General features: G+C 39.1%; 1 protein-coding gene across 5 annotated transcripts in view; it reads left to right on the top strand.

Annotated features, from left to right (window-relative positions):
* Positions 1-15,242, top strand: part of PKIB (cAMP-dependent protein kinase inhibitor beta) — a 51,903-nt gene extending 36,661 nt beyond the window's left edge. For 3 of the 5 annotated variants that reach the window (XM_015858790.3, XM_015858791.2, XM_032443732.2), the window contains exons 2-3: positions 10,151-10,334; positions 14,361-15,242. In XM_015858790.3, coding sequence (XP_015714276.1) covers positions 10,178-10,334; positions 14,361-14,446 — 243 coding nt within the window. In that variant the 5' untranslated portion in view covers positions 10,151-10,177 and the 3' untranslated portion in view covers positions 14,447-15,242. The remainder of the gene's footprint in view (positions 1-10,150; positions 10,335-14,360) is intronic. The other 2 variants (XM_015858793.3, XM_015858792.3) reach the window with 2 other exon arrangements.
* The last annotated feature ends 1,214 nt before the right edge of the window (positions 15,243-16,456 follow it).

The following is a 16,456-nucleotide window of genomic DNA, read 5'->3' as shown; positions in this document are numbered from 1 at the left end:
GTTCCCCATACATTTTCTCCTCTAGACCCTTCTCCATCTTCATGGTCTCCTTTGGATGCTATCTGATAGTTTTATGTCCTTATGTTGTGGCACCCAAACCTGCACCCAGTGCTGGAGGTGAGGCCGCACACTGCAGGCCAGAGGGGACAACCCCTCCCCTTGTCCATTGGCACCCCAGGGTACAACTGTCCCTTTGGGTTGCCAGGGCACACTGCTGGCTCATATTCAACTTGCTGTCTCCTTTCTATATTATCAAATTTAAATGGAAAGAGAAATAGCCTACCAATTAGATAAAACTAAGTACATGCATAACTAACTGCAGGATTAAGCTGTTTAAAATGTAGACTATCAGAATATGTTTCAGTGAGTTGTAATTGATTTTTATTTTAATTTTAATCTGCAAGCTGAAGTATTCGGTGAATATAATTGGGAAGTCTTATGAATCAAGCCCATTGTTTAACTTAAGTGATAAAGCTAAAGGCAGACATATTTCTCAGAATTCAGTTTATTTTCTTGGTGAGTCACCATAGGATGAAACAGATGCTTTCTATCTTTAATTTCATTGAAATCAGTAAACAGGACTACTACCAAGACTGAATACGTACGCTGTAGAGGATATGACCTGAGTCGAATTGTATTAAGCATGATGTATGCTGTAAAGTGAAATTAAAATGAATAAATATTCATTTGATACTGAAGAAATATTATATATGAAGTAAAATATATGCTAAAGCATAAGGAAAATGGAAATGCAACATACAGAGCAAGGGAAAAAGAGGGAAATGAGGATCTAGATTTAAAATTGAGTTTCAGAAGAAAATACAGAAATACAGCATAACACAGATTCTCAAAATGTAGCATTATGTTCTATTGACTTCCCATCTCTGTGAACATGAAAACCATTGGGTTGTTGAGTAGTAGGAGGCTTCAGTGCATCAGGATGACTTGCAGGTCAGAGTTATCTTTGTTCTGTTTACGTTAGATTTCACCTATCAAGTGGTTGTTTTCTTCCAGGGCTCACTTGGAAGCCCTCAGATTACTGTTAAAAACAGCAGCCTCCATTGCCTCATCTTTTTCTGAGGGCAGACTGAACGAAAGTGATTTTCTTCCCAGCATCTGTGATGGGAAGGATGTGGTTGAGACTAAGTTTTTATTAGTTAGGTAAATGTCTTTGGAAAAACTTTTGGGTATACTAGTTCTCCTTCAAAGTGAGATGGTGTTATAGAATTATCCTAAAATAGCTTGCTCATATTTATAAAGTCAAAGGCCTTTCACTAGCATTGAGCTAATAAAATAATATTTTATTTCCTAACTAAACACTGAGTTGAGCAAACGCATTTTGCTTTCCAACATCCTATCCACTGAAGAATGCCAAATGCAGTATTCTGGTTTGGATTTCCAGAAGCATTTGTGGGTAAGCTAGAAGAATATTTCAGGAAAACCAGGTCATTTGTGGGTAGAAGAAGCAACTGAGAGACAGAATAAACTATAGGGAAAATAGTTATTCAGAGCTTCATGGTGAAACCAAAGAACTTGAATTGATGGAAACCCTGAGAGCCATGTCTTGGCACCATCACCCCAGCATTTCACTCAAACATCCAAACAGCTACTGAACTGATATTTTTGTGAATGGAGTGGAGTAAGTGCTAGCATCAACAATAACCACTAGTGAACTATCTGAAGTTCTCATTAGCTTTGCCTTGCAATCTGGTTTTTAAAGAAGCTGGTCAAATAAAATACTTGACCAGTGTTAGATTTATAAACTTCTTCATGAAAATAACAAGCAGGTTTTATTGCAGTTTGCTGTTAAAAAAAAAAACAAAACTAGCTTTTAGTACTTAGGTATTACCTTAGTACTTTGATTACCTGATAAGGAGTTGAGGGTTAAGCTGGTTTGGCTTTAAATGCTGTATTCAGACCTGTATGAGCAATTAGCAAAGAAATGCTAAATATCCCATCAGGTTTTTCATTTTTTCCTTTAGAAAACAAAACAAAAAACTGCTGTGAGTAATTATTGGTCTGGAAATACTGATATTGTTTGTCTGGAAACAGTGGCTTCTTGTGTGTTTGGCAATATGAGGTTAGAATACAGAAAAAAAAACCCTAAAATGGGAGTTATTCTCGAGCTTAAGGGGATGAGTTGGTGCTTGGATTTCAGTACATTTCAGCTCTTCCAAAACATCCAGCAGGCATCAATTATACACAGCATCCCAAGGAAGTGTATCCTCTCCTATCTTTAGGCAAAGAAGCATAATGGGATGCAATTGCAAAACTGGCTAAACACAAGTGTTTCCACATCAGTGAGGTGCAATTGACCCTGAAAAGAGAACAAGTCCAGACGTACATAGGGTACATTGTTTTACAGGTTCAATCTGAGGTTGGGTCTGGCACTGCCTATATGGGAAAGTGCTTTACTAATGTACATAGCTTGTCTTGTAAGCCAGTATAGATCTATTTATTGGAATTTCCCTGAGTTTCACTGCAGTAACAAAGGACAAAACATAGCCTTGTGTAGTTTTATAAAGTGCTCACAAACCAATAAAGTCAGTACTTCAAATATTTGTTGTTCAAAAAGCTAAAAGATAGAACTAGTAGGTTCAAAGGAGGAAGAATCATACAAATATATAATGATTAATATGTTTTTAAATATAATTATGAAATGTTACCTAACCATGACAAAAATAATAAAACCAAATGTCAGCTTTCATTTGCATAAATAAAATCATAAAATGCTTCTGAGATCCTGTGTTTGCTTTTTAATTGAAATTGTTATGTGTTCAAAATCCTAGGGACTGAGCCAGGTACCTGCTGCTATTCGCACATTATTCCTTTCTCACTACCTAATGTCTAACTGGAGAGAAGCACTGAGTTTCACAAAACCTGCTTCTGCTTCCCAGAGTTCCTCTGAAGGTCTGAACATAGAATAGAGTGGGACGTGGGACCTTCCTCCCTAGTAGGGAGCTGCTGCAGCTACTTGTTCTTTTGAGAGGTTCACACAATGTCAGTTGGTGGAGGCCATCACCGATACTACGTTGTAGGTTAACAAACTGTTCTATCACGTGTCATGTTAACAGTTATTTATGCTCCTCAAAATCAAATTTAGAAACCTGTAGTTAAGTAAACTCTTCTTTCTTGCATGGACTCTTCAGGTTTTCTGTATGTGGGTATATTGAGAAAAATGCCCATATAATCTTCTAAGCAAATACATGCCTGCTTTACTGCTACCTATCTAGTTTGCTGCTAATCTGTAGGCTCTGCTGTCTGTGTACATCCTCTGATGGAGTTGGTCTTCTGAAAAGCTCCCCAGATGTTCCTGCTCCTGCCAGCATGCAACTTGCTATCCAGATGAGCTCCTAAATACATGATTTCATCTGTCTTCGGTAATTTTTCAGATATCTCCATTCTTGTCTCTTCAGTTTGCCTCTCCCAATGTACAAACACAGCTATAGTCTCCTCTTTCTTTGTCATTCCTGTGCTCCTGTCTTTCGCTTTCTGTGCTGCTTCAGCTACTCTGAGTGGCTTTGTAGAAGCAGTTTTCTTCCATGGGCAGAGCAAGCTGAGAACCAAATCACTCGCTGGCTCTCATAAAGAGTACAGTACTGACATACACGTGTGTTGGCTTATATAGCTATGCATTTGTGTGTGCTTAGGAAGTGTCCCTGGGACTCTGGGGCCACAGCTATCAAAGCAGAGGGAAAAGCTTCTTGGATTCTCTCCCCAAGAATTCATAGTTCAAAGGCTGGGGAACAAAATGATGGGAGAATGTGGAGAAAAAGTATGATGCGCGCATGCTTATAGCAACAAAACGAGGCTACCAGGCTCTCTTGTTTGGTATTGACTGCCTTCAGCTAATGTCACTTCATTTATTGCTTGCTGTTGAGAACTTCTGATTAGGTTGTCAGTATCATTCCTCTTTATTCCTTATTTTCTTTCATAACAGGATATTTGTACTGTTACTTAGTGATATTATTAGTCTTGTAAGTTGTTTTTCTGCATATCAGAGCACCATGCATACCCAGCATATAACACAGCTCACAGTAAGCCTGTTCTACTCTGTATGGCTTTGCGGAAGGTGAACCTTACCATAGTACAGAAGTACAAAAGCAAAGTAACTGAAAAGTTGAGTAGCTTTTTCTCTCTTTTCTGTAATATTGGCTATGTGGAAATGGTCAGAAAATCCAGTCAAAAGTACCAATATGAAGAATAAGAAAGCTGTCAATGATGTGTCACTGTTCCATCTCATTTAATTTGTATAAAAAGGGATGTCATACCATGTATGCCTTGTAATGTTGGCATTCTGTCTTACTCCAGTCCTTTCAACTGCTATACCTATGCAAGTGCATGTAGATGATTTTTAGGTATTGTGTACAAGAGGAAGTAGAGGTTAAGAATAATACTTTGTGTTTGGACAGAAGATGTTTGTGATGGTCCTTTGTACTTAACAAAATTAATTCTCCATATTGAGCCATTTCTAATGAAAACACAGATGAGATATATCTAGAAATGTTACCAAGGGGTAAAAACTGTCAGCTCCTCTCTTTATCCTACAGCTTTGGCTAAGCTTTCAAATTCTGTACCCTCAGCTGATGAGCTCCTGAAAGTATGATCAAGATCCTAGGGTCTGACTCAGTGCTTCTGAGAGCACCAAGGAAGGAAGTGAAGGAATGGTGTAATGTTGGTATTTTGGGCTGATTGGTTTGGGAGTAAGTGATAAAAATTTCTGAAAATCTCATCTGAGATGCACTTTTGTACATTATGGGAGGACACTGCACTGGCACAAGGAGGAAGGGTAGGTCACATACCCAGAGCGGAAAATAGAAAACCACAGCTGCATGTCCAGCTGTGTACATTGCCAGGAACCCTGAATGAAAACCTGTTATACAACATACCAAGCCTTCAAATGGTTATCCTGGGAATGTCATATGATTTATGGGCCCCCAGCTGAGATGTAAGATGCAGAAGGACTCGGGAATGTTTCTACACTGTAGATTCATTGATACAGGAAATAATGTATTTTCCTTGAATGGAAAAACAGCTTACAAATTTTTTGAGAGAACTTGAGCTGGAGATGCCCTGAAATACCTGAAAGGTACTAGAAGGCCAAATCTTATTTCTATTGTGGAAAATAAAATGAATTTGTTTCAACTTCAGTGATATATTAAAAAATCTGAAAGCTAAAGAATTTACTTCTGAGTGCTTTGTTTTTAACTTTTGTATGTTTATCTATATATTTTTTCACCTTGCCATTTAAGAAATCCGTGAGCCCAAAACAGTAAAGACTTCTGGTGTTGACAGTGAGATGCTATGCATGTGGTCTCCTAGCTCTAGGCATACATATATGTTATAAAGTTAATTGGTGGGGAAAAACATGAAACGGAGGTCTTCTCACAAAAAAAAATGTTATGTAGCAGGGCAGGCTACTGTTAGTCATTGTCATAATCTCTGGGTTGTTTTCATTAAAATCATGACTGTTCCTAATTTTCTCCCTTTCTTTGGCCCAGTACTACCTCAGCAGTAAGCATGAGGATTACATTAGCTCGCATGAGAACATTCTGATTTTTTGAGGAAAGCAACAAAGTCGCCATGATGCAGCAGCACCAGAGGAGGATGTGAAAGCATGGCAGTTGCATAGCAAGTGGTTTTTATTTGAGTTGTACAGTGAGAAGTACTTCATTCTATTCAGTTTTCTGTTCTCCTTGCTGAAACACTTCTGAAGCTACAGACCTTGAGGGAAAGGGTGCTTGAAGAACACTCTTACTACTTAAAGCAAAAAAATAAACACAGGATACTGAAATGCGTCTTAGAGCATGTGTTCATCAAGACACAAAATAGATCAATCCAGCTCTAGCAGTATTACAAGACTACTGTGTTTTGCAGGTGCTTCTGAGAGTTTTTCATTTTTTCCAGTCTGTTCTCAGCAATGGTCATTCAAATGGGGAGTGCACCACTCTGTTCGATACTGCAGACAAAGACAGAGATCTAAGAGAGGAGTTTCCAAAAGGAGAAAAGTGTGTCTGAGTGGCAAAGAGTGATTTGTTTTGTTGTTCAGCCTCCTGTGCAGGGCTCCAACAGCACCAGTGTCAGGAACATCTTGACATTTCCTGAGGAATAGTTTGTCCTCCTAGAGAGAATGAAACCAGTATTTTAAATCTGTGTAAGACAGTGAAAAGATCAGAGAGAAAAAGATCCTTCACAAACATGTATGGTGGTGATTTATCTACTTCCTAGCAGAGGATGAAGAAGAGAGAGCACTGACATTGACCATCGATCGTAGCACCTGTTACAGTTGAGCACTGTAAAGCATTTCTCCCTTGATCCTCAACATGAATTGTTTCAGGAGAAGTATTTTGTCTTTCCCTTTGTCATTTATTTAAACAAATTCTCAACAGCTTCTGTGACTTGTCCCTCAGGAGGCAGACAATGCTGCTGACAAAGGAAGACTCGAAGATTAACAGACCGTCTCACATAGACAAAAACATGCTGGTAGTTTTCTTTGAGGACACTTGAATGTCTGATAGATTTGCTTATCAATATTTTCTTCTGTTGGTAGCCAGTTTGCACAGGCAGACTGCTTCCTACCCCCTTGTACACCAGATCAGCTGTGCATCTGTGTGGTCCTGCAGGCATTTTGAAGGGCTATTGGAGAAGGTTAACTCCTCACTCCTGAAAAACCCTTAGCATGGTGTCATGGCCCAGTAAAAATAAGCAAAGTTAATCTGGTGCCATGGAGTACTGGTGGAATACTTGTAATTTATCATGACAGTCAAAACCCTTGGTCTGTAGTTTAAGTAAGAGAGCTTTTTTGGGAGTCCAGCTGCCTTCCTCCTGTTGACCCTTTGTGAACAGCCACATTCCCTGTGTGATTCACATCCTATTCAGTGCCTTTCTGTGTCTGGACCACGTGGGTCTTGCTGTGGTTAAACAAGAGAGGCAGGGAAGCAGACAATCTTCTGCTCCAGCAGTCTGTCACTCTTCTTTTACAGCTGTGTGCCAATAGTGTAATGAGTGATGACATGGGAGGAACATGACAATAATGTAGAAGCTGAGAGAAGCAACTGCACGCTGGCATTGGCAAAATATGTGTATATTTATCGTGGGTAAGAGTACAGAAAAATGAGTGCAATGAAGCTGCAGGAGATGTTGCCAGCAGGAGGAGGAATGGCACTGGGAAAAATTGCAGCCTTGAACACTGTGATTATTATTTACCCTGTGAGGAAGTAAGAAAAGTGCTACACATAACACATGTTAGAAGATACCTGCCTCAAAAAGGTAGTTACTGAGGGAAATATTAAAAAAAATTAAAGCTAGAAGCAGATGAAGAGCAGAGAAACTAAATTACCATAAGACAGCAGCAGAATGAAACTGAACAAATTTCTTAGAACACTAAAGAAAGAAATGGCATTTGGCTATAGTACAGTAGAAAGCTATTTTGACTATGGTCTGTTGAACGTTTGGAGTTACGTTTTGATTTAAATGAACATAAATTGAAGTTTTGGTTTAGATAATCAATTATAAGCCTACTGGAGTAGTCCCTCATCTTTGGATCATACTTGTACAATGTCCTGTGTTCAGACCTTTCCTGTCCAATTTAGAATTTAGAAGTGTGCTAGCTTAGGGAGTAGCCCTTAGCATTTGAACTCAGCCTTCTCCTTATCTCTGATACCTGAAATTTGGTACAAAAAAAGTGAAGGTGAATCCTTCACCCTTAATGGTAACTGCTAATCAGAAGACAGCACACTTCTATTATTTTTAGATAGCTACATTTGAATTATTCCCACCAGTCTGACAGATAATGATGGGCTGATTTTCTGCCCAACAGCTGTTCCAAGATTTGTCTCTGCATGCTTTTTAAATCAAGTACATAAATCAAAATTCATGTATAAGGAAGCAAGTCAGACTGTGTCCTCCATCATCTTTGCCTTGTGTTATGCATTGGAGGGAGATTACATCAGGGAGAAAGAGAGAGCCTGCGAGGAAAATGGAGGAAAAAGGGAAAAAAACAACCACAAGACAGGCTTGAGAAGACCTTTGCTGTGTTGTAACACTAATGTCAGTCTGTAGCTCTTTAAATGAGTAGCAGTCAACTCAGAAATGTGTTGTTCTATCAACTACATTGTCTGAACTGAATGTGCAAGCCATGCTGGTATTTTATCACTGGGAACAAAGCTTGAAAGCCTTATCCAGCAAAGGAAGATGCTGAGTGTTTATTGTTCTGAAGTGTAATTTACATTGTCTTGCAACCATGGAGAAATATATTTTAGACACCTACAGTTAAGTTGTAAGTTAACACTCACAAAAAAAACCCCAAAAAACATGAGACTATATCTGTGACTTTAGATTAGTTCTCCTTATTTTGATATTTCTTGTAAAGTGTCGAGCTTATCAATTTTAGTGAATGCACAGTATAATGCTGTGTCTAAATCAGAATTGTGATACATATATCTTGTACATTTTGTCAACATTGGATGCTCAAATTTTTGTATTGCTTCTGTATTTTTGCTACTTATGGAAAGGATTCATTTGGACTTGATTTGCCTGTTTTCACATAAGATGGGAACTTCAAAAACTCAAGGTCAGAACCTTTAATCACTGACTTCCTTTAAAGAAAGTGATTTATTTTCTAGTTCAAGTCATCTTTCAGGTGTGCAGATTTTACTCATGTCATCATTTCCTGCCAAGAAGGATTAATTTATTTTATTACAGAGTATTCAAAGATATAGAGATAGTTACGAATATTTATTCTTATAGTTGGAGTACACATGAAGTTTGAGGGAGAAAAGGGAAACACTCTTTTTTGTTGATACACAAGGGCAGCGTCAGTAATCGAAGTACTGCTGCTCCCTTCTTGCACATCAGAACAGGTTGTGTTTGATTTAGAGGTCAGTCTCAGTTTTTCTGTCCATGAAAGGAGAGTACCAATAATTCCCAACCCTAGGAGAAACTAAGAATGGTGATTATGATGCTCTGCTTATTACGTGAAGAACAGTAAAAATGGGACTTTGCTTATCTGATTTTTATTCTAAATACAGGTAGTCATCAGTCAAGCTGGTAGTCTTCCATCAAATGGGTCTCCAACCCCATCTGTATACTTTCCTACATAATGTACTGACCATAGCTACACTAAGAGACAATATTCCTGTTGCACTCTACACAGAACTGCACTTATTTGAGCAAGTATTGGTTTTGATTGAACAATTAATGGCAAATTATTAGGAAATGCTCTGTTAATTAATGGAAATTATCATGTACAATTATGGTATGGTAGCCTTTTGTGATACTTAATAAAACAGTAGGTAATGGAAGCTTTCACAAACTGTCCTTGCATGCTACATGCAATGAAGTCTCTGCCTTCTGCTCTAAGTGCTCTCACTTAAGCTGCTGCCCTGAGGTGTGATCCTTCACATATGTCTATGCCTGAACCAAAGCCCATTTTCATCAACAGGAATTTTCACATTCAATTCCATGAGCTCTGAGGAAACTGAGCACCATTGATTCTGTTAAGCACAGGATTCAATTATTTATTCAGTAAAGGCACGTGCATGAGCTGAAGTTAAACCAAACTAGCTATTTCTGTAGGAGCAAAGGAAAGCGAGTTGTTTGGTATTTGCAGGCTAAAGAAATTTTTTGCAGTTTTTTATTTTTAGCTTGTTGAGAGGTCTTTTTATACAATTTACTCCCTGTGAAAGGAATTTGTTGTAACAACATCCTAAATAAGAGTCCAAACAAGATTCCTAATAAAGAAAACCCAGTGGTTCATGGAGACAGTATGACTAAACAGAGTTTCAGTTCCCTTCCCCATGGCAGTGTGGCAAAAACCACTTAAAAGCAACGCTCAGGTCCTAAGAAGCCACACAAGTGGCTGGCAGAACAGTCTGTTGCTGACCTTATCTACAGGTTTCCTGTAGGTACACAACTGCTTGTTATGCTCTTGAGGTGCGCGAATGGCAACATAAGACACAGAGGTTCTTCTCTAAGGCTTTAGCACCCAACATTGAAGTATGTGGCTTTACTACGAAAAGACCCACTGGGGCAAACAAGGCCTGTGGCTGTTGTGTTGATCTGGTGATTAGCGTCCACATTGCAGAAGCAGATCTGTTTCCTGTTCTGATTCCAGGCTACAGATGTTTTCTTCTATTTATTCTACCTGCAGATGCTGCTATGAGGAAAAGAGTCAGCAATGACTGATGTGGAGCCCCTGGTGACAGACTTTGCAGCATCGGGCCGGGCAGGCCGCCGGAATGCCTTACCTGACATCCTGGGCTCTCCTGCTGGTGCTGGGACCTCAGACTTGCCACACAAACTGGCCGAGCTGTCCGTTTCAGAAGGTAGCACCTGTATGTTCCAGAAGCAGGCATTTGCACGTAGCCATCCTTTGCTTTCTCCTTAAAACTTCTGGCATCATGTAATTTTGATGTCAATATGAATAGCTCTTTCTTCATTCAGGTTTAAGTTCAGCCTTCCAAAGCAGTTTTGTACTCCTAACAAGTTAATTTTAACCCAGACTGAGTCTGCCATACCCACCCACAGACTCACTGCAGCAGTCTGGGGAAGGGTGCTGGGAACTGAATGCTGGTTCACATAAAGAAGACGAACCACAGTTACATTGCTGGACAGCTTGGCAAACTACCATGCCAGCTATTAATTAGAGTCTCCTCCTGCCCAAGGGTAGCTTCGCACTAGTCAGTAAGCTGTGCTGTTGATCCAATTACAGCTATCATTCTAACTTGGAGATAAAACTTAAGAGTGCTAAGTCCTCCTGCTAAGCTTTAGACTTTGCTGTCTGAGATCAGTGTTGCATTTCTGATGCCAGTGAAGTGAGACTTATAGGTTGCTGCTGAGCATGGGTTGCTCCTAGATTTAAAATCTTGATTTGGAATAATGGTTTTCATCTCATGCCTGCTGCTGCCATGCTGGTCCCACTTCCATCAGCAGTAGTGGTGTGCAGGCAGCAGAGTAGGAGGCAAGCCTGTGCTGAAGGGTGGAGGCCTCATGAATTCCATCTGGAATAGGTTACAAGAAAGATTCTCAAGCTCAAAATGTGTTTAATCTGCTTCTGTATTACTTGAAGCAATGTTGAATTTGCATCCTCCTAAAGCACCATAAAATTGTGGGAAATTCTTTGATTACAAATTGTCCTTCCATTGATCATTTCATTTATATTCATGTATTTGGGCTTTTGTAATGCAAGCCCATCTGGGACCTGTTGAAGGACTTCTGGTGGTGAAGAAGAGGGTGGGTAGAGACATCATTTCCAGGCAGAATGAGAGAGAGACTGGATCACAGCCTCCTCGCTTGAAACTAGGGAGGGGAGGGAAAACAATTATATGCTGGAAGCACGCATTACTTTTACAAAAGGAAAGGCTTCATGAAGGATTCATGAAGAGGACAGGAAAAAAAATGAAAGCCAGCAAGGACAGTTATATATACTTAGGCTGACAGGCAGTACTGAGGAGAACTGGGGGAATCTGGAAAAGCAGATGGAAGGGCGCTGTGTTAAGAGCACATACAAGGTTACGCAGCACAGTAACAACAGATGAGATGCAGTTCAAACTCCTTGAATTTGAGATGTCCTTGCAGATGTTCTCTTTCTGGTGTATGTGACTGCAGCGCAGAAAATCCATTCCAAAGTATAGACAGGCAATTAACATTTAATGCTTTCATTTTCAAATATGTTCTTTTTAATCCCAAAAAGCTCTTCCACTTGGCACCACTGCACACAGTGAACAGAAGCCACATTCCTGCAGGAGGGAACTGTTTCCCTTGTCAAAGAGGGGGCAGGTGGGAATTTGACGCTGTGGAAGTAAAGCTCTTGGACTGAGAAGTCCAACCCATTGGGATATTCATTGCTATGATATGAATAACTAACCTTTGTATTGCTTAGAGCACTGAGCCTTGAGGGGCATACATAAAACCATGTTAAACAAAGCTCAAAAAATACAACAGCTATAGATAAGTTCCTCATGTTTGTTTCATTTTGGACTCTGGGAAATGTAGTAGTTGGAAATAATATACTTTTAAAGGCGTGGAAAATTTCTCTCTGATATATTTATTTTTTTTTACTGCATAAAAGTAAACATGAAAGAGTGAGCATTGTATTAAAAGAAATGTTACAGCACAAGATAATAGAAGTACTCCAGACAGAGTAATCCTCTTCTGGTGCCCATCCAAGTGCATTAAGAAGAAATGAAACGCAGCTGCATTAGTTTGAGCAGAATGTACCAGTGCTTTCTTACAAACAAAAGGAGATTTGAAGAACAATTCAGAGCATGGGATTATCCTTTGCTTTTTTCATTGGCACATACCTGCACCAGAGCATGCCCAGAAGGAGTAATTGCTGTTATCAGTGGTTTGCAGTCATGATAATAAGTGAACACAGGATACAGCTAAACATGCTGTGACTAGTGGGCACTGCTAGGGTGCTTTTGTGAACTGGGAATTCCACAAGTATCAAAATGGGAATTGCAGCCTCATTTTCTTGTCAGTTAAACTTCAAATCAGGCAGCAAGCAAAACTGAGGGAAAGTCAACAAAATGAGAAGAAAGTTTACAAGTTCAAATGCTGTGACTGGGAAATTGTTTGTGATACATTTGGGGCTTTAATGGACAAAGCTTGCTTGTCTCTGGCTTTAGCAATCAGCTGTTAAAATGAAAGCCAGTGCCAGATCAGAACAAAGAGGTTGGATAAATGAGAAAAGCAGAGAAGATAGAACATGTGGCTATATAAAGCGTGCCCTATTTTTTTCTGGCAATCTGAAAGATTCAGTGAAGACTGTGGGGAATGGTGAGGAGGGCTCTCCATCTTGCTTCACATTTAGCTAATGCTCATTGGATCATACATTTCCTTTCCTTCTAAAAAGCTGTCACTTGCTGTCAGAGTGAAAGGTCAGAAACAGGATGTGCTAATACTGTCTGTCTGGTTTCAAAGATAAAAGAGATTTTGCATATATTCTTTATGAAAATACAAGGACCCTTGCTGTGTGATACAAATTCCTGTGCACTCTGGACATTGCATTAAATTAATATTCACCTTGAAATGAATTGGAGAGGGCTGACAATAGCAGGACTAGGGGAAATTGATCCAAGTTGAAGGAGGGAAGATTTAGGTTGGATGTCAGGGGGAAGTTCTTTACTAGGAGTGGTTAGGCCCTGGAACAGGCTGCCCAGGGAGGTTGTGGATGCCCCGTCCTTGGAGGTGTACAAGGCCAGGTTGGATGGTGCCCTGGGCAACCTGATCTAGTAAATGTGTATGTTTGGTGGCCCTGCCAGGCAGGGGGGTTGGAACTACATGATCTTTGAGGTCCCTTCCAACCTGGGTCATTCTGTGATTCTGTGATTCATTCTGTGATTCTGTGGAGAGGATTTGGCATCAGCTATTTTTCACAGAGCCTGACTCTGACAGGAAGGCTATCTGTACCCTACCTACCTCTGCTGATGTGTTAGTTTTGGAAAGTTGATACTTCCCAAAGGAAGTCTGATGGGAAGCCATAGTAGAACCATATTAAACAATCATATAGTCATAGAATCATAGAATCTCCAGGGTAATTCCTGAAACTTCTCCTCTTAGATTATGATTGTGAAATCAGATAAAAGTTGGAAGATTATACAACCAGATTCACAGAAGCTACGGTCTGTCTACATACTGTTTTGTTACCATTGTTAATGCCATGTGAGACTTGAAGATACTGTGAAAATAACTGTGCTTTACAAGGAAATCAATGCAAGAGGAGTTCTCATTTCTCAGTGAGAGAACATGGGCTTCAAAAGAGACAGAGAAGAATTCCAATTATCTAATGATGACTATGACCATCATTGACTAATGATGACATCAGTTCTGCTGGTGTGCTTTTATTTCTACTAGTCATGTAATCATTCCATTCTAATCTGTGAAGGTGTGAACTTCAAAATCAGAATTTTATTTATTTATTTATTTATTTATTTATTTATATCCCCTTGTCTTGTGAAAAGAAGGTGAATTCTGCTAAGTTTTTCTTGGCAAAGAAGGTCAGACAAATAATGAGCATGTTCCTAAAATGTAATGTTATCTACCAGAATCCAAGCAGTGCTCAGAGGAGTGCTATATTCTAGCCTGACTTTGAAGACAACTCAGAAAAAAAGTAATGTCTGATCTGATGCTTAAAATTGAACAGAATGTGCAAGGAGCAGGGAAATTGGCACCAACAGGAAATTGGTTTTGGACAATGTCTGTGCAGGTTATCTTTTATCACTCTTTCCAAAGCACCCAGGAGCTTGGTAATAAAGAGCCAATCCAAATAGAAGTGATTGATAGACCCAAATATTTCACTGTAACCAAAAAAGCTGTAAGAATATGTGTGGTATAAATATTTGATTGTGTTTTTTTAGATGAAGGAGCAGAGGGTGGAGAAGTATCATCATCCAAAGCCTTGCTGGAAAGTCAAGAAGCAGAGGGAAAGAGCAGCAATTCCTAAAACCTAAGGACTGTTCGACTGATGAAACCTATCGACAGACTTTGCAGAGTTTCCCTGTGTTACCTATTTTGAAGTGTGGTAGCAACTGCAACAGCACAAGAAAGACTTTTGTGACACACTTATATCTAGATGGCTTTAGCATGGAACTACTGTTTTTTTTCTGCTGTCGTCCCTCAGAAACAATGTTCTACACATCCAAATGGGAAGAGAACTAAAGAATGCATCTGTTCTGTTGCTTTGGTTTTTCTTTTAATGGTTACTTTATTCATCCAAACTAATCTTCTTTGACAGTTTTAATGATCATAGATAGCAGATGTACCAGGTAATGATTGCTTTAAAATAAAAGTCCTATTTCTTAATTTTCTAAAGTAGCTTCTTTCTCTCTTAAACAGAGGTGTATTCACTCTCCCTACCTTAAGATAATGAGTACTTATTATATTACAGACCCAACCTGCAGTATATCTTCAGAGATTATTTTTTTCTCATTAGGGATAAGTAGATGGATGTGACAAATAGAAAAACTAACCTTTTTTTCTCTCTTTCTCCTAACTTCAAAGCATTTTGTTTAGCACTTAAACTACCAGTGTTTGTTTTTGAACTCTCTTTACACTCTGTTTGATTATGGCAGATCATCTCACCTATCCCACTTCTAGCATTCTTGCTATTTCTGTCATTTCTGTTTTCAGGCTTAATACTGTAGCTGTTCATGTGTATCTGAAATCAAATAGCCATGTTTGTAAGTGATTAAAACTGTTCATCTCACTATGGAAATTAAATAGCTATCGTATTTTCTGTCTCCTGTTGAATCCTTGATGTTTCTTTTATATGACAAGACTCGAAACCCCATAATACATAGTTAATGCATCTCATTTTCTCTTTATTGTTTGCAGCTGATGAAAGTGTTCCAGTGTTATTTTTACAAAGAGTTTTATCTATTGAAAGGCATTTTTTTTGTGTGTGTGGTGAAGGCCATTCTCCCGAAACTACCCAGCATGCATTCCTTCACTGTAGGAATCTGAGATTAGCGCACAAACACCCTTGCTGCAGTCTAGAGCAGCAGCTGCCGCTGTATGTACTTTGTGAGACTTGACCAGTACTGACAATCAAATTCTTTTTTTCATCCATACAGTCTCTCTGCTGGACTGTGGCAAGATGGAGGAAGTATCTCCACACATTTGACTGGTATTCCACCTACAAAATGTTTGTGAATTTTATTGCTGGTAGACATCTTGCAAGAGGCTTTTCCACACAGTTAGCATTCATAATGGGCATTTGCATTAAAAGGCTGTCTTTTGGGGACCATTCAGTAAAGGGTAGGCTTTATCCAGATGAAGCAACACTGGGTTTCCTCTAGCTATCTGTATTCATTCAACAAGTGCAACATCCCAAAATTACTTTCAAGTTTGGAAAGGTAAATAGTGTACTCCACTTTAGCAAAGCAGGTGGCTTAAGAGAGTCTGAAAACCTGAGCTAGCAGAGGAAAAGAGCTGAAAACCACAGTGGAGAGGGATATAAAATGAACTGTATTTATGGTGCACACTTTAGTTCTGTGTTGCAGTCCTTTTCTCTTACGCCAGCCTCCTTTATAGCATCAGGACACATGAAAGTGTTGTTTTAAGAAGTTAAAATGACCCTATGGGATTCAAGCGGTTGAGTATTACTGAAACAGAATTCCTTATACACTTTAAGTGGAGCATATGTTAAAGTGCTCTTCTGGGTCACAGCCTGTATTGAATTCTTCCTTCATAGTTGCAGCACTGGATATATTTAGAATCTTCTTTTACATTAAACAGACACTAAAATTTGGGTTACAGGAACAGGTACTTAAGTATTTTTCTAGTCTGAAAAGCTTTGAAGGTGTTTTTCGTTTGTTTGCTTCCTATTAAAATACCAACCACATGAACCAGTTAAATTTAGCAAATCATTCATGTCTTAAACCATGTATAAAATCACTCAACAGACATACATTCATACAACTACTCATGGATGTTGAACTTAGAACATTAACCA

Source organism: Coturnix japonica, chromosome 3, assembly GCF_054131305.1.
Source record: "Coturnix japonica strain WE chromosome 3, WE-NBRP24, whole genome shotgun sequence".
In the NCBI taxonomy this organism is placed as follows: Eukaryota; Metazoa; Chordata; class Aves; order Galliformes; family Phasianidae; genus Coturnix; species Coturnix japonica.
This window is presented reverse-complemented; position numbering and strand designations above follow the sequence as displayed.